Source organism: Convolutriloba macropyga, chromosome 13 (assembly GCF_964194025.1).
Source record: "Convolutriloba macropyga chromosome 13, txConMacr16.3, whole genome shotgun sequence".
In the NCBI taxonomy this organism is placed as follows: domain Eukaryota; kingdom Metazoa; phylum Xenacoelomorpha; order Acoela; family Convolutidae; genus Convolutriloba; species Convolutriloba macropyga.
Window position 1 is genome coordinate 3194757 of NC_134480.1, and position 25672 is coordinate 3220428.

Here is a 25672-nt window from a genome sequence, read left to right on the forward strand (position 1 = left end):
AAATTAAATACATTCAGAAAAAGAATTTGAGGTTATCTGCAAAATTTCTTTCAAATATTTTTTTTAGAAATGAGCATTTATAGGTATAAGCTGGCTTCAGAGAATATCAGAACTTTATTTATCTATTTGGACTTACTCATTAATTGCGTGCCGAACTTTGAAAATGATATTGTACGTTTGGGTCTTTTGGCGGATCACAAAGTGATGCCGGGAATCACATATGTGAGTCCTTGCCGAATGAAATTTTTAAAAGACATAAATGGTTTTAAAATTTATGAAAAGTAGATGTATGATTCTTGGTATAGTCATACAAGGTTCATAAATGATTTCCTAGTAGTCATGTATGATTTCTTAGTAGTCATACAAGGATCGTACTAGGAAATACGTTATGATTTGTATGATACCATATATGATCCTTGTATGACTACTCGGAAGTGGTGACCCGGGGTGTCCAGTGTGAACCAAAAGGTGAGCTCATTAAATTTTGCGCTTCGACAATTTTTTGTCACTACTCTTTACGTTTTATATAACATTTTCCACGGTGAATTTGAGTTACGCAAAATCTGCAAATTGGTTACTTACATTTTATAAATATGTCGTATAAAAATATAATTATCATTCACGGATAAACGTACATTAGTTTCACGACCTTGAACTTATAATTAACCTAAATGATTATTGCCTGAAATTCATTAGTAATCGCTCGAAACCAAATTCAAAAACTTATTTGTTCTAGTGAACAGTGATATCCAAAACTGCTTCCCGGGTCGAGGTGTCACCGCCATTCAACGCAAAATTATGTAAGATAAGCGGTTAATGCGGATATTTTTGTAAGATAAGCGGTGAATGCGGTGAAATTACATAAATCAGGCGGTGAATGCGGTGAAAAAAACTTTATCGGCTGGTAGCGCTGAAATTACATAATTTAACCGCTGAATTTAGCGGTGAAATTACATAAATTCACCTTTTCGAAAAAAAAGTGTCCAAATTATGTAAGATAAGCGGTGAATGCGGTGAAATTACATAAATTCACCGCTCAACTTAGTGGTGAACTTACTTAAATTTACCGCTTAGAAAAAATTGTTAAAGATGTTTCAGATCAGCAAAAAAAGCGGTGAAATTAATGGTGAGTGTGGGAGGAATTGTTAGATTTGCCTTCCCACTAAAACTACCCCTTAATCTTATATCTTTTTGACACTTTTTCTAAGCGGTGAATTTATGTAATTTCACCACTAGAGTAAGCGGTTAACTTACAAAAATTCACCACATTTCACCGCTAAAATATGTAATTTCACCGCTAAAAATTGCAAATCTTACAAAAATTCACCGCGCATGTTTTGCAGAAAGTAGAGTGAATTCGATTTATATTCAAACAAAAAATAATAGAATTTAGTGAGAGATGGCGCAGTGGAAGAAGAAGTGGATGACATGCAGGAGGTGAGAGGTTCGGACCCTTGTAAGGGCGGTGAAATTACATATACATTGTGGTGAAATTTTGTAAGATCACCGCTTAGTCTAGCGGTGAACTTACATAATTTCACCGCATTCACCGCATTTCACCGCCAAATTATGTACGAAATTTGCGGTGAAAAAACTAACTTTTCACCGCTTATCTTACATATTTTTGCATTTTTTTCTCGACCCGGGTTATTATCGCCAACTAGTATATAGGGGGGTATTTCTGCAATCAATCACCAATGCGGCCTTTTTTTCATTTCTTTCTCATTGACAATACATTTATGAACAGTTATATTATTTTTTGATGAAAATACAAAAAACCAAAAAATTTTCTTAAAACCAAAAAAGAAATTTTCTCCTTACCCGTAGCATAAAGAATCTTGACGTCCCGACCCGGTAATAGCCCGTTTGTCCCGTGGATTTTGAACTCGTAGAGGGTTCCGGGCTCGGCTGGACCCAAATCCAGGTTCTGCAGTTTGTAGGATGAGGAGTTGACACAATCGTCTACCGGGCATTCCACAATTGTGAGGGACTGGGAGGGGTAGTCGTCGAAGTTAACGTCACGGCGTCTGCGTGCAGCAACTGAACAAAAAAAACCGAAATTATAATCTCGTAATAGTAATAAAAAAACAAACCGTTATAGCCCAAGCAAAAAGTATTCTCTTTCAACCACACCCTCCAACCTCCTCTCATCCCCCGTCTCCATGTGTTTTTGTATATCGCGTTACCATATAAAAATAGTACCCCACAACGTTTTTTTGGTGGGCGGAGTAAAAATTATTTGCTTCTATAAGATTGTGAGTCTGCTGAAACACAACAATCTCACGTGAGAATGAGTGTTGAAAATAGTAGCGTTACTCGAATTATTTCCATTTTTTCTTCCACTTTTTAAAAAGTTCTCAGGCGACTATCCCTAATTTGCGAGGACACCCGGGGTGTCAGAACGAAAGAGGTCGTCTATTGTTCCCACACGACTGACGTTCAGTTTAAAAAGTTATATCGCCGCGGCAGTTTCGATGACACGTAATACTTAGACACCAGCAACTATCTAATAGACTTAATTTGCGAGTAAATAATAATGGTTTAACACGTTTGATTGCATGCTGAAAATACTATGTTAATTTGAGCAAAAAAAGCCACCGTAAATTTTTTAATTTAAAAAAAAACAGAAAATTTATTCCTCCTAGAAAAAGAAGTCGCCTAGTTTTTAGAATTTACCAACTTGAGGTAAAACACCGATAAAAATCCAAGTACCATGCAGTATTTGAAGAGCTCGCTTTCGCCTAATACTGTTTCGCTTCGATTACACAGAAACCACAATTATTTTTTACTCTGCAACAATAAACAAAAGACCGCGTACACAACATACTCCTTGCAAATAATTTTATAATGTTGATTAACTTCTAACACAATTGCTGTCTGAATCTGAAATATGAAATAGGTCTGTGTGGGGGGGGGGGGGGTTGCAATTTCAATGTTTTACCCCCATTAATTTCAATCGTTTTCAATTTGCCACTTTGTGGCACGACACAAAATTTTTAATTAATCGATTAACCTATTTTCGAATTTTTCAAAATGCTTCATGATTTCGTTTTGAACATAATGAGGAATCGGAAACATAATGTTCAGTACAAACCATTAAGAAAACAAAGACAGAGTTTAATCTAAAAATCATGTAAGACAAGATACAATTGAGTTATCATGTTTCATTACTGAATTGAAGTTTGACTATTGAAATGCTATGAATCAGAACTGATAGACTTTGAGACACGAGTCCGGGTAAACAAAACTAGGATCAACTTGCCATTTGATTTCTCAAACTTTGAAACCTTAAACATTTGATCCATCAAATCTTTTCATTTCTAAAAATAAAAAAGATAAGATAATATTTTTTATGCTTTTTTGTGAACTTTGAAATGGGGTCCATAACTTTAACCAATGGTTAGCCAAACAATGACCCATTTTTTACAAAAAATGAAAGGTGATATACAACCAATAGCTTTTTTGTTCTTTGTGAATTTTACTCTAAAACTGACTTGCCATTTGATTTCTCAAACTTTGAAACCTTAAACATTTGATCTATCAAATCTTTTCATTTCTAAAAATAAAAAAGATAAGATAATATTTTTATGCTTTTTTGTGAACTTTGAAATGGGGTCCATAACTTTAACCAATGGTTAGCCAAACAATGACCCATTTTTCACAAAAAATGAAGGGTGATATACAACCAATAGCTTTTTTGTTCTTTTTGAATTTTACTCTAAAACTGACTTGCCATTTGATTTCTCAAACTTTGAAACCTTAAACATTTGATCTATCAAATCTTTTCATTTCTAAAAATAAAAAAGATAAGATAATATTTTTTATGTTTTTTTGTGAACTTTGAAATGGGGTCCATAACTTTAACCAATGGTTAGCCAAACAATGACCCATTTTTTACAAAAAATGAAAGGTGATATACAACCAATAGCTTTTTTGTTCTTTGTGAATTTTACTCTAAAACTGACTTGCCATTTGATTTCTCAAACTTTGAAACCTTAAACATTTGATCTATCAAATCTTTTCATTTCTAAAAATAAAAAAGATAAGATAATATTTTTTATGCTTTTTTGTGAACTTTGAAATGGGGTCCATAACTTTAACCAATGGTTAGCCAAACAATGACCCATTTTTCACAAAAAATGAAGGGTGATATACAACCAATAGCTTTTTTGTTCTTTTTGAATTTTACTCTAAAACTGACTTGCCATTTGATTTCTCAAACTTTGAAACCTTAAACATTTGATCTATCAAATCTTTTCATTTCTAAAAATAAAAAAGATAAGATAATTTTTTTTATGCTTTTTTGTGAACTTTGAAATGGGGTCCATAACTTTAACCAATGGTTAGCCAAACAATGACACAGTTTTTTACAAAAAATGAAAGGTGATATACAACCAATAGCTTTTTTGTTCTTTGTGAATTTTACTCTAAAACTGACAAGCCATTTGGTTTCTCGAACTTTGAAACCTTAAATATTTGATCTATCAAATCTTTTCATTTCTAAAAATAAAAAAGATAAGATAATATTTTTTATGCTTTTTTGTGAACTTTGAAATGGGGTCCATAACTTTAACCAATGGTTAGCCAAACAATGACACAGTTTTTTTTACAAAAAATGAAAGGTGATATACAACCAATAGCTTTTTTGTTCTTTTTGAATTTTACTCTAAAACTGACTTGCCATTTGATTTCTCAAACTTTGAAACCTTAAACATTTGATCTATCAAATCTTTTCATTTCTAAAAATAAAAAAGATAAGATAATATTTTTTATGTTTTTTTGTGAACTTTGAAATGGGGTCCATAACTTTAACCAATGGTTAGCCAAACAATGACCCATTTTTTACAAAAAATGAAAGGTGATATACAACCAATAGCTTTTTTGTTCTTTGTGAATTTTACTCTAAAACTGACTTGCCATTTGATTTCTCAAACTTTGAAACCTTAAACATTTGATCTATCAAATCTTTTCATTTCTAAAAATAAAAAAGATAAGATAATATTTTTTATGCTTTTTTGTGAACTTTGAAATGGGGTCCATAACTTTAACCAATGGTTAGCCAAACAATGACCCATTTTTCACAAAAAATGAAGGGTGATATACAACCAATAGCTTTTTTGTTCTTTTTGAATTTTACTCTAAAACTGACTTGCCATTTGATTTCTCAAACTTTGAAACCTTAAACATTTGATCTATCAAATCTTTTCATTTCTAAAAATAAAAAAGATAAGATAATTTTTTTTATGCTTTTTTGTGAACTTTGAAATGGGGTCCATAACTTTAACCAATGGTTAGCCAAACAATGACACAGTTTTTTACAAAAAATGAAAGGTGATATACAACCAATAGCTTTTTTGTTCTTTGTGAATTTTACTCTAAAACTGACAAGCCATTTGGTTTCTCGAACTTTGAAACCTTAAACATTTGATCTGTCAAATCTTTTCATTTCTGAAAATAAAAAAGATAAGATAATATTTTTTTTTGCTTTTTTGTGAACTTTGAAATGGGGTCCATAACTTTAACCAATGGTTAGCCAAACAATGACACAGTTTTTTACAAAAAATGAAAGGTGATATACAACCAATAGCTTTTTTGTTCTTTGTGAATTTTACTCTAAAACTGACTTGCCATTTGATTTCTCAAACTTTGAAACCTTAAACATTTGATCTATCAAATCTTTTCATTTCTAAAAATAAAAAAGATAAGATAATATTTTTTATGCTTTTTCGTGAACTTTGAAATGGGGTCCATAACTTTAACCAATGGTTAGCCAAACAATGACCCATTTTTTACAAAAAATGAAAGGTGATATACAACCAATAGCTTTTTTGTTCTTTGTGAATTTTACTCTAAAACTGACTTGCCATTTGATTTCTCAAACTTTGAAACCTTAAACATTTGATCTATAAAATCTTTTCATTTCTAAAAAGAAAAAAGATAGGTTAATATTTTTTATGCTTTTTTGTGAACTTTGAAATGGGATCCATAACTTTAACCAATGGTTAGCCAAACAATGACACAGTTTTTTACAAAAAATGAAAGTTGATATACAACCAATAGCTTTTTTGATCTTTGTGAATTTTACTCTAAAACTGACTTGCCATTTGATTCCTCAAACTTTGAAACCTTAAACATTTGATCTATCAAATCTTTTCATTTCTAAAAATAAAAAAGATAAGATAATATTTTTTATGCTTTTTTGTGAACTTTGAAATGGGGTCTATAACTTTAACCAATGGTTAGCCAAACAATGACACAGTTTTTTACAAAAAATGAAAGGTGATACACAACCAATAGCTTTTTTGTTCTTTGTGAATTTTACTCTAAAACTGACTTGCCATTTGATTTCTCAAACTTTGAAACCCTAAACATTTGATCTACCAAATCTTTTCATTTCTAAAAATAAAAAGGATAAGATAATATTTTTTATGCTTTTTTGTGAACTTTGAAATGGGGTCTATAACTTTAACCAATGGTTAGCCAAACAATGACACAGTTTTTTACAAAAAATGAAAGGTGATATACAACCAATAGCTTTTTTGTTCTTTGTGAATTTTACTCTAAAACTGACTTGCCATTTGATTTCTCAAACTTTGAAACCTTAAACATTTGATCTATCAAATCTTTTCATTTCTAAAAATAAAAAAGATAAGATAATATTTTTTATGCTTTTTTGTGAACTTTGAAATGGGGTCCATAACTTTAACCAATGGTTAGCCAAACAATGACACAGTTTTTTTTACAAAAAATGAAAGGTGATATACAACCAATAGCTTTTTTGTTCTTTGTGAATTTTACTCTAAAACTGACATGCCATTTGATTTCTCAAACTTTGAGACCTTAAATATTTGATCTATCAAATCTTTTCATTTCTAAAAATAAAAAAGATAAGATAATATTTTTTATGCTTTTTTGTGAACTTTGAAATGGGGTCCATAACTTTAACCAATGGTTAGCCAAACAATGACACAGTTTTTTACAAAAAATGAAAGGTGATATACAACCAATAGCTTTTTTGTTCTTTGTGAATTTTACTCTAAAACCGACTTGCCATTTGATTTCTCAAACTTTGAAACCTTAAACATTTGATCTATCAAATCTTTTCATTTCTAAAAATAAAAAAGATAGGTTAATATTTTTTATGCTTTTTTGTGAACTTTGAAATGGGATCCATAACTTTAACCAATGGTTAGCCAAACAATGACACAGTTTTTTACAAAAAATGAAAGGTGATATACAACCAATAGCTTTTTTGTTCTTTGTGAATTTTACTCTAAAACCGACTTGCCATTTGATTTCTCAAACTTTGAAACCCTAAACATTTGATCTATCAATCTTTTCATTTCTAAAAATAAAAAAGATAAGATAATATTTTTTATGCCTTTTTTGTCAATTTTGAAATGGGATCCATAACTTTAACCAATGGTTAGCCAAACAATGACACAGTTTCTTACAAAAAATGAAAGGTGATATACAACCAATAGCTTTTTTGTTCTTTGTGAATTTTACTCTAAAACTGACTTGCCATTTGATTTCTCAAACTTTGAAACCTTAAACATTTGATCTATCAAATCTTTTCATTTCTAAAAATAAAAAAGATAAGATAATATTTTTTATGCCTTTTTTGTCAACTTTGAAATGGGATCCATAACTTTAACCAATGGTTAGCCAAACAATGACACAGTTTCTTACAAAAAATGAAAGGTGATATACAACCAATAGCTTTTTTGTTCTTTGTGAATTTTACTCTAAAACTGACTTGCCATTTGATTTCTCAAACTTTGAAACCTTAAACATTTGATCTATCAAATCTTTTCATTTCTAAAAATAAAAAAGATAAGATAATATTTTTTATGCTTTTTTGTGAACTTTGAAATGGGGTCCATAACTTTAACCAATGGTTAGCCAAACAATGACACAGTTTTTTACAAAAAATGAAAGGTGATATACAACCCATAGCTTTTTTGTTCTTTGTGAATTTTACTCTAAAACTGACTTGCCATTTGATTTCTCAAACTTTGAAACCTTAAACATTTGATCTATCAAATCTTTTCATTTCTAAAAATAAAAAAGATAAGATAATATTTTTTATGTTTTTTTGTGAACTTTGAAATGGGGTCTATAACTTTAACCAATGGTTAGCCAAACAATGACACAGTTTCTTACAGATATTGAAAGGTGATATACAACCAATAGCTTTTTTTTTTCTTTGTGAATTTTACTCTAAAACTGACTTGCCATTTGATTTCTCAAACTTTGAAACCTTAAACATTTGATCTATCAAATCTTTTCATTTCTAAAAATAAAAAAGATAAGATAATATTTTTTATGCTTTTTTGTGAACTTTGAAATGGGGTCCATAACTTTAACCAATGGTTAGCCAAACAATGACACAGCGTTTTTTACAAAAAATGAAAGGTGATATACAACCAATAGCTTTTTTGTTCTTTGTGAATTTTACTCTAAAACTGACATGCCATTTGATTTCTCAAACTTTGAAACCTTAAATATTTGATCTATCAAATCTTTTCATTTCTAAAAATAAAAAAGATAAGATAATATTTTTTATGCTTTTTTGTGAACTTTGAAATGGGGTCCATAACTTTAACCAATGGTTAGCCAAACAATGACACAGCGTTTTTTACAAAAAATGAAAGGTGATATACAACCAATAGCTTTTTTGTTCTTTGTGAATTTTACTCTAAAACTGACATGCCATTTGATTTCTCAAACTTTGAAACCTTAAATATTTGATCTATCAAATCTTTTCATTTCTAAAAATAAAAAAGATAAGATAATATTTTTTATGCTTTTTTGTGAACCTTGAAATGGGGTCCATAATTTTAACCAATGGTTAGCCAAACAATGACACAGTTTTTTACAAAAAATGAAAGGTGATATACAACCAATAGCTTTTTTGTTCTTTGTGAATTTTACTATAAAACTGACTTGCCATTTGATTTCTCAAACTTCGAAACCTTAAACATTTGATCTATCAAATCTTTTCATTTCTAAAAATAAAAAAGATAAGATAATATTTTTTATGCTTTTTTGTGAACTTTGAAATGGGGTCCATAACTTTAACCAATGGTTAGCCAAACAATGACACAGTTTTTTACAAAAAATGAAAGGTGATATACAACCCATAGCTTTTTTGTTCTTTGTGAATTTTACTCTAAAACTGACTTGCCATTTGATTTCTCAAACTTTGAAACCTTAAACATTTGATCTATCAAATCTTTTCATTTCTAAAAATAAAAAAGATAAGATAATATTTTTTATGTTTTTTTGTGAACTTTGAAATGGGGTCTATAACTTTAACCAATGGTTAGCCAAACAATGACACAGTTTCTTACAGATATTGAAAGGTGATATACAACCAATAGCTTTTTTTTTTCTTTGTGAATTTTACTCTAAAACTGACTTGCCATTTGATTTCTCAAACTTTGAAACCTTAAACATTTGATCTATCAAATCTTTTCATTTCTAAAAATAAAAAAGATAAGATAATATTTTTTATGCTTTTTTGTGAACTTTGAAATGGGGTCCATAACTTTAACCAATGGTTAGCCAAACAATGACACAGCGTTTTTTACAAAAAATGAAAGGTGATATACAACCAATAGCTTTTTTGTTCTTTGTGAATTTTACTCTAAAACTGACATGCCATTTGATTTCTCAAACTTTGAAACCTTAAATATTTGATCTATCAAATCTTTTCATTTCTAAAAATAAAAAAGATAAGATAATATTTTTTATGCTTTTTTGTGAACTTTGAAATGGGGTCCATAACTTTAACCAATGGTTAGCCAAACAATGACACAGTTTTTTTTACAAAAAATGAAAGGTGATATACAACCAATAGCTTTTTTGTTCTTTGTGAATTTTACTCTAAAACTGACTTGCCATTTGATTTCTCAAACTTTGAAACCTTAAACATTTGATCTATCAAATCTTTTCATTTCTAAAAATAAAAAAGATAAGATAATATTTTTTACGCTTTTTTGTGAACTTTGAAATGGGGTCCATAACTTTTACCAATGGTTAGCCAAACAATGACCCATTTTTTACAAAAAATGAAAGGTGATATACAACCAATGGCTTTTTTGTTCTTTGTGAATTTTTCTCTAAAACTGACTTGCCATTTGATTTCTCAAACTTTGAAACCTTAAACATTTGATCTATCAAATCTTTTCATTTCTAAAAATAAAAAAGATAGGTTAATATTTTTTATGCTTTTTTGTGAACTTTGAAATGGGATCCATAACTTTAACCAATGGTTAGCCAAACAATGACACAGTTTTTTTACAAAAAATGAAAGGTGATATACAACCAATAGCTTTTTTGTTCTTTGTGAATTTTACTCTAAAACTGACTTGCCATTTGATTCCTCAAACTTTGAAACCTTAAACATTTGATCTATCAAATCTTTTCATTTCTAAAAATAAAAAAGATAAGATAATATTTTTTATGCTTTTTTGTGAACTTTGAAATGGGGTCTATAACTTTAACCAATGGTTAGACAAACAATGACACAGTTTTTTACAAAAAATGAAAGGTGAAACACAACCAATAGCTTTTTTGTTCTTTGTGAATTTTACTCTAAAACTGACTTGCCATTTGATTTCTCAAACTTTGAAACCTTAAACATTTGATCTACCAAATCTTTTCATTTCTAAAAATAAAAAAGATAAGATAATATTTTTTATGCCTTTTTTGTCAACTTTGAAATGGGATCCATAACTTTAACCAATGGTTAGCCAAACAATGACACAGTTTCTTACAAAAAATGAAAGGTGATATACAACCAATAGCTTTTTTGTTCTTTGTGAATTTTACTCTAAAACTGACATGCCATTTGATTTCTCAAACTTTGAAACCTTAAACATTTGATCTATCAAATCTTTTCATTTCTAAAAATAAAAAAGATAAGATAATATTTTTTATGCTTTTTTGTGAACTTTGAAATGGGGTCCATAACTTTAACCAATGGTTAGCCAAACAATGACACAGCGTTTTTTACAAAAAATGAAAGGTGATATACAACCAATAGCTTTTTTGTTCTTTGTGAATTTTACTCTAAAACTGACATGCCATTTGATTTCTCAAACTTTGAAACCTTAAATATTTGATCTATCAAATCTTTTCATTTCTAAAAATAAAAAAGATAAGATAATATTTTTTATGCTTTTTTGTGAACCTTGAAATGGGGTCCATAATTTTAACCAATGGTTAGCCAAACAATGACACAGTTTTTTACAAAAAATGAAAGGTGATATACAACCAATAGCTTTTTTGTTCTTTGTGAATTTTACTATAAAACTGACTTGCCATTTGATTTCTCAAACTTCGAAACCTTAAACATTTGATCTATCAAATCTTTTCATTTCTAAAAATAAAAAAGATAAGATAATATTTTTTATGCTTTTTTGTGAACTTTGAAATGGGGTCCATAACTTTTACCAATGGTTAGCCAAACAATGACCCATTTTTTACAAAAAATGAAAGGTGATATACAACCAATGGCTATTTTGTTCTTTGTGAATTTTACTCTAAAACTGACTTGCCATTTGATTTCTCAAACTTTGAAACCTTAAACATTTGATCTATCAAATCTTTTCATTTCTAAAAATAAAAAAGATAGGTTAATATTTTTCATGCATTTTTGTGAACTTTGAAATGGGATCCATAACTTTAACCAATGGTTAGCCAAACAATGACACAGTTTTTTACAAAAAATGAAAGGTGATATACAACCAATAGCTTTTTTGTTCTTTGTGAATTTTACTCTAAAACTGACTTGCCATTTGATTCCTCAAACTTTGAAACCTTAAACATTTGATCTATCAAATCTTTTCATTTCTAAAAATAAAAAAGATAAGATAATATTTTTTATGCTTTTTTGTGAACTTTGAAATGGGGTCTATAACTTTAACCAATGGTTAGACAAACAATGACACAGTTTTTTACAAAAAATGAAAGGTGAAACACAACCAATAGCTTTTTTGTTCTTTGTGAATTTTACTCTAAAACTGACTTGCCATTTGATTTCTCAAACTTTGAAACCTTAAACATTTGATCTACCAAATCTTTTCATTTCTAAAAATAAAAGGGATAAGATAATATTTTTTATGCTTTTTTGTGAACTTTGAAATGGGGTCTATAACTTTAACCAATGGTTAGCCAAACAATGACACAGTTTTTTACAAAAAATGAAAGGTGATATACAACCAATAGCTTTTTTGTTCTTTGTGAATTTTACTCTAAAACTGACTTGCCATTTGATTTCTCAAACTTTGAAACCTTAAACATTTGATCTATCAAATCTTTTCATTTCTAAAAATAAAAAAGATAAGATAATATTTTTTATGCTTTTTTGTGAACTTTGAAATGGGGTCCATAACTTTAACCAATGGTTAGCCAAACAATGACACAGTTTTTTTTACAAAAAATGAAAGGTGATATACAACCAATAGCTTTTTTGTTCTTTGTGAATTTTACTCTAAAACCGACTTGCCATTTGATTTCTCAAACTTTGAAACCCTAAACATTTGATCTATCAAATCTTTTCATTTCTAAAAATAAAAAAGATAAGATAATATTTTTTATGCCTTTTTTGTCAACTTTGAAATGGGATCCATAACTTTAACCAATGGTTAGCCAAACAATGACACAGTTTCTTACAAAAAATGAAAGGTGATATACAACCAATAGCTTTTTTGTTCTTTGTGAATTTTACTCTAAAACTGACATGCCATTTGATTTCTCAAACTTTGAAACCTTAAATATTTGATCTATCAAATCTTTTCATTTCTAAAAATAAAAAAGATAAGATAATATTTTTTATGCTTTTTTGTGAACTTTGAAATGGGGTCCATAACTTTAACCAATGGTTAGCCAAACAATGACACAGTTTTTTACAAAAAATGAAAGGTGATATACAACCCATAGCTTTTTTGTTCTTTGTGAATTTTACTCTAAAACTGACTTGCCATTTGATTTCTCAAACTTTGAAACCTTAAACATTTGATCTATCAAATCTTTTCATTTCTAAAAATAAAAAAGATAAGATAATATATTTTATGCTTTTTTGTGAACTTTGAAATGGGGTCTATAACTTTAACCAATGGTTAGCCAAACAATGACACAGTTTCTTACAAATATTGAAAGGTGATATACAACCAATAGCTTTTTTTTTCTTTGTGAATTTTACTCTAAAACTGACTTGCCATTTGATTTCTCAAACTTTGAAACCTTAAACATTTGATCTATCAAATCTTTTCATTTCTAAAAACAAAAAAGATAAGATAATATTTTTTATGCTTTTTTGTGAACTTTGAAATGGGGTCCATAACTTTAACCAATGGTTAGCCAAACAATGACTCAGTGTTTTTTTACAAAAAATGAAAGGTGATATACAACCAATAGCTTTTTTGTTCTTTGTGAATTTTACTCTAAAACTGACATGCCATTTGATTTCTCAAACTTTGAAACCTTAAATATTTGACCTATCAAATCTTTTCATTTCTAAAAATAAAAAAGATAAGATAATATTTTTTATGCTTTTTTGTGAACCTTGAAATGGGGTCCATAACTTTAACCAATGGTTAGCCAAACAATGACACAGTTTTTTTTACAAAAAATGAAAGGTGATATACAACCAATAGCTTTTTTGTTCTTTGTGAATTTTACTCTAAAACTGACATGCCATTTGATTTCTCAAACTTTGAAACCTTAAATATTTGATCTATCAAATCTTTTCATTTCTAAAAATAAAATAGATAAGATAATATATTTATGCATTTTTTGTCAACTTTGAAATGGGATCCATAACTTTAACCGATGGTTAGCCAAACAATGACACAGTTTCTTACAAAAAATGAAAGGTGATATACAACCAATAGCTTTTTTGTTCTTTGTGAATTTTACTCTAAAACTGACATGCCATTTGATTTCTCAAACTTTGAAACCTTAAATATTTGATCTATCAAATCTTTTCATTTCTAAAAATAAAAAAGATAAGATAATATTTTTTATGCTTTTTTGTGAACCTTGAAATGGGGTCCATAACTTTAACCAATAGTTAGCCAAACAATGACACAGTTTTTTTACAAAAAATGAAAGGTGATATACAACCAATAGCTTTTTTGTTCTTTGTGAATTTTACTCTAAAACTGACATGCCATTTGATTTCTCAAACTTTGAAACCTTAAATATTTGATCTATCAAATCTTTTCATTTCTAAAAATAAAAAAGATAAGATAATATTTTTTATGCTTTTTTGTGAACCTTGAAATGGGGTCCATAACTTTAACCAATGGTTAGCCAAACAATGACACAGTTTTTTTTACAAAAAATGAAAGGTGATATACAACGAATAGCTTTTTTGTTCTTTGTGAATTTTACTCTAAAACTGACATGCCATTTGATTTCTCAAACTTTGAAACCTTAAATATTTGATCTATCGAATCTTTTCATTTCTAAAAATAAAAAAGATAAGATAATATTTTTTATGCCTTTTTGTCAACTTTGAAATGGGATCCATAACTTTAACCAATGGTTAGCCAAACAATGACACAGTTTCTTACAAAAAATGAAAGGTGATATACAACCAATAGCTTTTTTGTTCTTTGTGAATTTTACTCTAAAACTGACATGCCATTTGATTTCTCAAACTTTGAAACCTTAAATATTTGATCTATCAAATCTTTTCATTTCTAAAAATAAAAAATATAAGATAATATTTTTTATGCTTTTTTAGGAACCTTGAAATGGGGTCCATAACTTTAACCAATGGTTAGCCAAACAATGACACAGTTTTTTTTACAAAAACTGAAAGGTGATATACAACCAATAGCTTTTTTGTTCTTTGTGAATTTTACTCTAAAACTGACATGCCATTTGATTTCTCAAACTTTGAAACCTTAAATATTTGATCTATCAAATCTTTTCATTTCTAAAAACAAAAAAGATAAGATATTTTTTTTATGCCTTTTTTGTCAACTTTGAAATGGGATCCATAACTTTAACCAATGGTTAGCCAAACAATGACACAGTTTCTTACAAAAAATGAAAGGTGATATACAACCAATAGCTTTTTTGTTCTTTGTGAATTTTACTCTAAAACTGACATGCCATTTGATTTCTCAAACTTTGAAACCTTAAATATTTGATCTATCAAATCTTTTCATTTCTAAAAATAAAAAGATAAGATAATATTTTTTATGCTTTTTTGTGAACTTTGAAATGGGGTCCATAACTTTAACCAATGGTTAGCCAAACAACGACACAGTTTTTTACAAAAAATGAAAGGTGATATACAACCCATAGCTTTTTTGTTCTTTGTGAATTTTACTCTAAAACTGACTTGCCATTTGATTTCTCAAACTTTGAAACCTTAAACCTTTGATCTATCAAATCTTTTCATTTCTAAAAATAAAAAAGATAAGATAATACTTTTTATGCTTTTTTGTGAACTTTGAAATGGGGTCTATAACTTTAACCAATGGTTAGCCAAACAATGACACAGTTTCTTACAAATATTGAAAGGTGATATACAACCAATAGCTTTTTTTTCTTTGTGAATTTTACTCTAAAACTGACTTGCCATTTGATTTCTCAAACTTTGAGACCTTAAACATTTGATCTATCAAATCTTTTCATTTCTAAAAATAAAAAAGATAAGATAATATTTTTATGCTTTTTTGTGAACTTTGAAATGGGGTCCATAACTTTAACCAATGGTTAGCCAAACAATGACATAGTTTCTTACAAATATTGAAAGGTGATATACAACCAATAGCTTTTTTGTTCTTTGTGAATTTTGATCTAAAACTGACTCGCCATTTGATTTGTCAAACCTTGAAACCTTAAACATTTAATCTATCAAATCTTTTCATTTCTAAAAATAATAAAGATAAGATAATATTTTTTACGCTTTTTTGTGAACTTTGAAATGGGGTCCTTAATTTTAACCAATGGTTAGCCGAACAATGACACAGTTTCTTACAAAAAATGAAAGGTGATATACAACCAATAGCTTTTTTGTTCTTTGTGAATTTTACTCTAAAACTGACATGCCATTTGATTTCTCAAACTTTGAAACCTTAAATATTTGATCTATCAAATCTTTTCATTTCTAAAAATAAAAAAGATAAAATAATATTTTTTATGCTTTTTTGTGAACCTTGAAATGGGGTCCATAACTTTAACCAATGGTTAGCCAAACAATGACACAGTTTTTTTTACAAAAACTGAAAGGTGATATACAACCAATAGCTTTTTTGTTCTTTGTGAATTTTACTCTAAAACTGACATGCCATTTGATTTCTCAAACTTTGAAACCTTAAATATTTGATCTATCAAATCTTTTCATTTCTAAAAACAAAAAAGATAAGATAGTATTTTTTATGCCTTTTTTGTCAACTTTGAAATGGGATCCATAACTTTAACCAATGGTTAGCCAAACAATGACACAGTTTCTTACAAAAAATGAAAGGTGATATACAACCAATAGCTTTTTTGTTCTTTGTGAATTTTACTCTAAAACTGACATGCCATTTGATTTCTCAAACTTTGAAACCTTAAATATTTGATCTATCAATTCTTTTCATTTCTAAAAATAAAAAAGATAAGATAATATTTTTTATGCTTTTTTGTGAACTTTGAAATGGGGTCCATAACTTTAACCAATGGTTAGCCAAACAATGACACAGTTTTTTACAAAAAATGAAAGGTGATATATAATCCATAGCTTTTTTGTTCTTTGTGAATTTTACTCTAAAACTGACTTGCCATTTGATTTCTCAAACTTTGAAACCTTAAACCTTTGATCTATCAAATCTTTTCATTTCTAAAAATAAAAAAGATAAGATAATATTTTTTATGCTTTTTTGTGAACTTTGAAATGGGGTCTATAACTTTAACCAATGGTTAGCCAAACAATGACACAGTTTCTTACAAATATTGAAAGGTGATATGCAACCAATAGCTTTTTTTTTCTTTGTGAATTTTACTCTAAAACTGACTTGCCATTTGATTTCTCAAACTTTGAAACCTTAAACATTTGATCTATCAAATCTTTTCATTTCTAAAAATAAAAAAGATAAGATAATATTTTTTATGCTTTTTTGTGAACTTTGAAATGGGGTCCATAACTTTAACCAATGGTTAGCCAAACAATGACACAGTTTTTTTTACAAAAAATGAAAGGTGATATACAACCAATAGCTTTTTTGTTCTTTGTGAATTTTACTCTAAAACTGACATGCCATTTGATTTCTCAAACTTTGAAACCTTATATATTTGATCTATCAAATCTTTTCATTTCTAAAAATAAAAAAGATAAGATAATATTTTTTATGCTTTTTTGTGAACCTTGAAATGGGGTCCATAACTTTAACCAATGGTTAGCCAAACAATGACACAGTTTTTTTACAAAAAATGAAAGTTGATATACAACCAATAGCTTTTTTGTTCTTTGTGAATTTTGATCTAAAACTGACTTGCCATTTGATTTGTCAAACTTTGAAACCTTAAACATTTAATCTATCAAATCTTTTCAATTCTAAAAATAATAAAGATAAGATAACATTTTTTATGCTTTTTTGTGAACTTTGAAATGGGGTCCTTAATTTTAACCAATGGTTAGCCGAACAATGACACAGTTCTTTACAAAAAATGAAAGGTGATATACAACCAATAGCTTTTATGTTCTTTGTGAATTTTACTCTAAAACTGACTTGCCATTTGATTTCTCAAACTTTGAAACCTTAAACATTTGATCTATCAAATCTTTTCATTTCTAAAAATAAAAAGATAAGATAAATTTTTTAATGCTTTTTTCTGAAATTTGAAACGGGGTCCAAAACTTTAACCAATGGTTAGCCAAACGATGACACATTTTTCTTACAAATATTGAAAGGTGATATACAACCAATAGCTTTTTTGTTTCTTGTGAATTTTACTTTAAAAATGACTATTAATTTTCTCAGGAACTCAAGGCGGCAAGCAACCAATTTATTGTCAATGCATTTTAGTGCGATTCTTTAATCACCGTGCGATCTCTCACAAGTTTTTTAAAAAATATTTTCGACAAGAAGTATTTTTTTTAAATACCGTTGCCATACTGATCTCAAGGGATACGCGTGGGGTTGACTTCGGTGGTAGCTAGATTAGGCACAGCTAACTTACGGATGTTAGGGCCCCAGAGGATGACAGTGGGGGTTAGAGGGGGGAAGCGGTGAAGCCTTCGAAATATCTGCTCAGAGACTTAAAGCCCTCAGGCTTAACCAGCGGGCTTTACTAGCTGGCCTCAATTTCGGTTGGAAGAAAAATATTGTCTTCAAAATTGGGTCGACAAAAAACGGTGTCCATAATTTTGGATTAATCTACAAAAATTGCCCTCAATTAACGTGAGTTCTTTGATGATAGATAGATATTTACCTTAGGATCAAAATCTGGTTACAGAAATGATTATTAATAAGTAACTAATAATTAGAATAAATTCCTGTTAGAATATCGATCGAACTATAGTCTTAAACTTAGTGAGAATTAGAAAGAAAGTTTAACTTACCAGATTGGAAAGACAAAAGCAAATTGATTTTAATCAGAGAATTTATATAAATGAATCGTCAAGAAATGGTGCTTAGAATCAATATTCGGTTCAAATTGGTGAATCTAGATAACTAATATCAGAGTGAGATTATTTGATGTAAAATCTTCCCAGCATGTATTGAATGATTATGATACCATCGGAAATGTGAACGAATTCTTAGAAAAGTGTAAATGCATACCATCTATGGTATCCCCTGCAACTGATTTCTGGGAAAATTGCAGAAGCAAACCATATTGGGTAACCCATGCGGCCCCCACAGTAAATCATTGTGCCAAGGTTAGTTTTGAATCTTGACTTTGTATCGCATCTTAGTTTTGTATCGCACTGATAATGGGTATACAGCTGATTTTTGAGCCTTTTTTAACCCCAAAATCAAATCACCTTCTTGATCTAATAATCAGATCTCTCCTGCAAATCTGTAATTTCTACTGTAAAATATCATTCTTGTAATTCTCTAATTTTGAGAAATTAATTTTTCTACTTAGTTAAAAACGCTTTTATTCCGCTTGCTAAAACCCATAACCCAACAGATTATGGGCCCAGCAATTTTCTAAGTCATAAAATTAATTTCTAAAACAAAACTAAATTGTTGTTGACAGTCATAATCCTTTTATGCTTAGTACCTTTTCTCTTCACAACTGTTTTGTCTACACAAACTACGATGGATCAACAGACAGTGAAGCTGCTGACCTACACAGGAATGGCACAGGACTAATGTGTGGTGCCATCTTGCACTGCCTCTAGATGCAACAACTCTAATGCTGATGAGACATGACTGTGTGGGAGATGACGGCATCGCAGATGGAGCAAAGGCTTGGAAGCTTTTGCAAGAGAGATTTCAGAGTGTGGAGACGCCGACAGTGGTGACTTTGGTGGCACAGCTTGCTCGACTGCAGCTCGAGGATGCTGAGGATTTGGATAGCTTCTTCATCAGAGGACAAGAGTTGCTCACAAGGCTACAAAAAGCAGGGGAAGCAGTCTCAGAAACCATCTTCAGCGTCATGGTCCTCAATGGTCTGCCAATGAGGTATAAACGTTTTGTTATACAGAAAGCTTTAACTCGGCGACGAACTTCACAGAGTTGAGGAAAAAGCTGCAGAACTTCCATGAGAGCACAGCACAGAGGCACAAGGGACAAAGTGGTTCAGTGGCACTGGCAGTGAAGCGTGACTTCAAGAAGGGACCCAAGAAAGGAAACTGCTTTGTGTGTGGGATCCCTGGACACTTTGCCAAAGACTGCAGGAGGAAGGAGACAACGCAATGCAGCAAGTGTGGTGAGAAAGGTCACCTAGTCAGGGCATGCGAGAGACAAAGAGATGGAGGCAAACGTGAGTCAATGGCAATGGGTCCAACATTGGCTTCACCAGACGAGGAACACTGGGCAGCTCTTACCCAGTGGAAGACAGCAGGCATGCTAGTGGACAGTGGTTGCACAGATCACATAGTGACGAACATCGATGCGTTCCTGGACTTTGTGCCCATTCAATCAGTGGTCAGAAATCCCAACGGAGAGGCTTCCAGAGTGGTGGGCAGAGGCTGTGTGAGGATCAGCAAACCCTCAAACAAAGTGGAATTCCAAAATGCGAACAAAAAAATGTTTTGTGTGTGCCGGACTACTCTTCAAACCTCTTATCAGTTTGAAGATGCACGTAGTGGGGACATAGCTTCTTTTTCGAGAAAGAAAATAGCTGCATGAAACTCCAGAAGGGAACTCGGGTAAAACTAACACAAGAAAATAATTTGTTTTACCTACCCTGCAGCGTTCTGGAATTCAAGATGAGTTCCAACAGAGATAACTTAACAGTGCAAGGAAGTGGCACAGACGGTTGGGTCATTTGAATCAAGCGGATGTGGTCAGGAATGCACCAGAGACAGTGAGGGGACTCGATGATGTATGCAATGTGTGCGCATTGACCACGACCACCAAGACTATAGTACCAAGAGTGGCAGAGACCCAAGCAGAAGAGAAACTGGAGAGGGTGTTCACAGACGTGATGGGACCTTTCAGAGTAGAGTCACTGTCAGGGTTCCAGTTCTGCATTGTGTTTGCAGACCAGTACACGAAGTTTGTGTTTGTGGACTTGCTTAAGGCAAAGAGTGAAGCACTGGCCAGCCTGAAGAAATTTGTTCTCAGTGTGGGGACGCCCAAGAAGCTGAGGCAAGACAATGCGAAGGAGTTTCTCTCAGAGCAGTTCAAGACGTACTGCTTAGATGCAGGCATTCCACAGGAAAAGACCATACCAGAGACGCCACAACAGAATGGGTTAGCTGAGAGGTGCAACAGGACAATGCTGGAGATGGCAAGATGTTTGCTCATTGACTCAGGACTTCCCAAGATGATGTGGGGAGCAGCAATTCTCCACGCAACAAGGTTCAGGAACTTGGTTGTAAGACGATGAGAAGAATAATGCCCAGCAGAGCTGATGCGAGGTATAAAACCTAAGCTTTCAATTAGTAAACTATCTATTTTCGGTTGCACAGTCTTCATGAGGAAGCGGGACAGAGATGTCAGCAAACTTGAACCCAAGGCACTGGAAGGAAAGTTTGTGGGTTACATTGAAGGCGACAACGGATACCTGGTGTACGTATCCAACACACGCAAGGTTGTGGCAGTTCGAGATGTGATCATCAGGGAGTTCGAAGTGGGCTCAATTCCCGAAAACAAAGAGAAGGCCGACCTACTAGATGAGGGGTCACAGCAACTGGGTATCTGGCACCCAGATGATGGTCATCAGGACGATGACAACAAAGAGGAGCAGGGCACATCTACTGCAATAAAGAAGGAGTGGCAATACGCAGAGAGCATGAACACTCAAGAAACGACACTGAGACGAGATGCCTCAAATGTTGAGGAAGCAGCACTGGATGAAGAATCTACTGCAACATGAGTGAGTCTCAGAGACTCGGAGTCACTGGAAGACAGTGAAACGGAGGACTTCTTACAGACAGTTGGCTTCTTTGAAGAGGCACTGGAGCAAGCGGACAGGGCAGAGCCCAGACGTGGGACACGAGCAAGGACTGTTCCGCAATTTTTTGGAGAACGCGGGACCCATCTTGTGAATGAGGGTGACTATGTGGAACCCAAAAAAGTCTACGAAGCCAAGCAAGGTGACGATTGGAACCAGTGGCACCGGGCAATTAAGGACGAGGTCAAGGCACTCCAAGACAACGAGACTTGGAACCTAGTGAGACCGACCACAGACAGGGACGTCATTACGGGCAAATGGGTCTACAAAGTAAAATTGGGACCGAGTGGTCAAGTGGACAAATACAAAGCACGCTATGTGGCTAAAGGCTTCAAACAGGTGGAAGGACTGGACTACTTTGAGACTTTTGCGCCTATTTGTAAGCCAGAGACATTCAGGATTCTACTTCAACTATCAGCGAAGCAGGGCCATATGATGCACCAGTTTGATGTCAACACGACTTTCTTGCACTCACCAATACAGGAAAAAGTGTATCTGGAGCAGCCATAGGAGTTTGTTAAACCAGGATCAGATGGAGAGAAGTTAGTATGCCGACTGAATAAGTCAATTTATGGTTTGAAACAGGCAGCTAACAACTGGTATAAGGAACTGGCAAACTTCCTACTGAGACAGGGGTTCATCAGAAGCAGGAATGGCCATTGCTTGTTCGCAAGAGCAGAGACAAAGGGTCACGCCTTCATCTTGGTCTGGGTTGACGACATCATAGTGGCATCAAGAAGCATGACAGTGATCTCCGATGTCAAAAAAGCACTCGAAGCAACATTTCACATGGAAGACAGAGGGAGATTACACTGGTTTCTGGGTCTAAGAATCAGACGAGAAAAGGGCAAAGTCACAGTAGACCAAGAGCGCTACATAGAAACAATGCTTGAGCAGTTTCAAATGGATCAATGCAAACAATCAAGAACTACAGCTGATTTGAATTTGAAACTTCAGACAGAACAGAACGGAGACAAAGAAGTGGACCAGAGGATCTACAGAAGCTTGGTTGGATCACTTCTGTATCTGGCCAAACAGACGAGACCAGACATCATGTTCACAGTCAATATTCTGTCCAGACACATGAATGCACCTACCAATCAACACTGGATGTGCGGAAAAAGACTTCTGCGATATCTTCAAAGTTCAAAATTTTTAAAGCTTACTAACACAAAAGAAGCTAGTTATGATTTACTGAGGAGAAGTGATGCAGATTGGTATGGTGGCGTGAACGACAGAAAATCAACGACGGGCTACTAATTCAAGCTCAACGGACGTGGCGCAGCACTCAGCTGGGGTGTCAAGAAGCAGGCCACAGTTGCTCTTTCTTCATTAGAAGCAGAAAATGAGGGCATGGCATCAGCAGTTCAAGAAGCATTGTATCTGAAACAACTTCTGGAGGATTTCGGCATCCAACAGAAACATCCAATACCAATTGGAGAGGACAACCAGAGTTGTATTAAATTTTGCCAAAAACCAGTCATGCTCAAGAAGAGCAAACACATTGAGACAAAATTTTGCTTCGTTAGGGGCAAGACGGAAGATGGGACTACTTCAATTCATTACGTTCCCTCTGACAAAATGGCAGCCGACATCTTCACGAAATCTTTACCCGTATCGAAGGTGGAAACATTCAGAACTGTTTCGATGGGAACAGACTCTACGCAATCAGCTCATGTCTGAGTGGGGGTGTTAGAATATCGATCAAACTATGGTCTTGAACTTAGTGAGAATTAGTAAGAAAGTTTAACTTACCGGATTAGAAAGACAAAAGCAAATTGATTTTAATCAGAGAATTTATATTAATGAATCGTCAAGAAATGGTGCTTAGAATCAATATTCGGTTCAAATTGGTAAATATAGATAACTAATAATAGAGTGAGAATATTTGATGTAAAACCTTCCCAGCATGTATTGAATGATTTTGATACCACCGGAAATGTGAACGAATTTTTAGAAAAGTTTAAATGCACACCATCTATGGTATCCTCTGCGACTGATTTTCGGGGAAATTTGCAGAAGCAAACCATATTGGGTAACCCATGCGACCCCCACTGTAAATCATGGTGCTAAGATTAGTTTTGTATCTTGACTTTCTCACACTGATAATGGGTATATAAACAGCTGATTTTGAACCTTTTTTCAACTTCATCCCCAAAATCCAATCACCATCTTGATCTTATAATCGGATCTCTCCAGTAAATCTCTAAATTCTACTGTAAAATATCATTCTTGTTATTCTCTCATTTTGAGAACTAATTTTTCTACTTAGTTAAAAACGCTTTTATTCCCCTTGCGAAAACTCATAACCCAACAATTCCCATTACTGTAACTTCGAACGGCTATCGCGCCAAATCATGCAACATTTTTGAGGTTTTTTGGGATTGGTTGAAACTTGTGACGGTCGACCAATTCGATAGACAAGCAAACCAATTTTTGAAAAAGGAGTCAGGTAAGCGGTCCGAGATAGCGTTGATAGATTGTCTGTGGCGGGCCGGTCAGAAAAAGGGCAGCTGAAAAAACAGGCCGCTGCGTGGCCTAATGCTCTTCCGCTACAATCAAGCAGAAAAAACTTATTATTATTAACTACGTTTTCAGAACTTCAGATCTTGACAGATTAACGTTGAGCCTTCAACTCTAATATCGGGTCTCAATTTTATTTAAAAAAATCCCAGAGGAACATCCAGATTAATGTTGGTTTGATCTGGGTTAAATTTAACATTACCTCTGAGATACTCGATAGCTCTGGTCACTTCAACGTCTATGCTCTCAGAAATCGTATTGTTCGTCATGACTCCCTCCAGGAAGAAGCTTCCGTTGATTATCCTCACCGCCAAGTTGTTCTCATTCTCAGTGAGCGGGTTCGAGTCTGAGCAAGGACAAAAATATATCAGTCAGTTATGGGCTTTGATAAGCATATTGTTTTAATAGTATTAACTACAGTCGTCATTCAAAAAATTTGGAAACTCTTTCCTGTTCGACTCAGTTGATATGAAAAAAAAATTAATTTTAAAATTTATAAACTTTTAACTGTATGGTTTCTGCATAAACTAAAATGGATAGCCTAACTATTTATTATGTACGATAGGAACCTTCATTTGGGCAAAAAGTACTCAACAGGTTGTTCACAGACGCCTATATAAACAAAAATTTCATTCACAGTGAAAGTTCCTAAAAGGAAAAGGCTGTTCAAATTCATTGACAACAGTAAAGTGTGTATTCTATCATGTGAAAATGGGTGTCAATAAAAATACTTGAAGCCAAAATACCAAATAAAGCAAAATGACCAAAATATACCAAATATTTTACCCTAAATGTTGAATCGACCACAACAATCAATTAGCACAAAAATAGCAACTGTATTTCGCTTAGCCTCAGTGGCCCGTGGGACTTGAAATGAAACAATCAAAACCGAAATGGGATTAAACTATCAGCTTAATTCTGAGAAAACATGCTAGCAATGCCGAGTGCTAATTTGTAATCGGATTATAGAACAAAATATCAAAGGGGAGTATAAACCACTAAAGTCGGGCGAATTGCTCTCAAACGATCGGCGAGCGATCGACTTTCTCAATAGCCAGGATTTAGAAAGGCTAGCTTTGGCTTAATTGAAGGAGAGCGGAGTGAGTGCACTGTGTTACCGGTGGAACAATTTGCACGGAATTTCTACTGTGGGGCTGATGTGGGGGAGGGGGGGGGGGGGGGTTGTGTGAAGTGAGGGGTCGGTTGAAGGGGGTCAAACTCTCAGAACCACCCTTTACACCATGGACTTAGGTCTCCCAAAACAGTTGCAGTAGAGTCTAGCGAAACAGCTGTAAAAGAACTTGAAGCCCTCCAGGCAACACTTGTTTGTCCTGTTTTAATTATGAAAACTCAAAGGGTCAGACCAGAAGTCTTCAAGCAAAAAATTGCATAAAGAAGACCACAAAGCAAATATAATTGCTACGTTTGAGAGATTTTGATAAATTGAGTATTTTGGCATTGGGTATATTGTGTCTTGTAACCACCAAATTATACTGATAAAATTTGTTATCTGCCAAATAATACTATCGGCAGACCTCATTTAATCAAAACTTAATCTAAAACTTAT

The 25672-nt window shown here is 32.5% G+C and overlaps 1 protein-coding gene across 10 annotated transcripts in view; it reads right to left on the bottom strand.

Annotated features, from left to right (window-relative positions):
- The window catches only part of LOC142351842 (uncharacterized), a 213226-nt gene that overhangs the window by 134903 nt on the left and 52651 nt on the right, over window positions 1-25672 (bottom strand). For all 10 annotated transcript variants that reach the window (XR_012760972.1, XM_075404059.1, XM_075404063.1 and 7 more), the window contains 2 exons: window positions 24308-24451; window positions 1822-2040 (listed from right to left, as the gene is read on the bottom strand). Coding sequence is in view for 9 of the 10 variants with exons in the window: in XM_075404059.1 (XP_075260174.1) it covers window positions 1822-2040; window positions 24308-24451 (363 nt within the window). In the remaining variant the exon portion in view is untranslated. The remainder of the gene's footprint in view (window positions 1-1821; window positions 2041-24307; window positions 24452-25672) is intronic.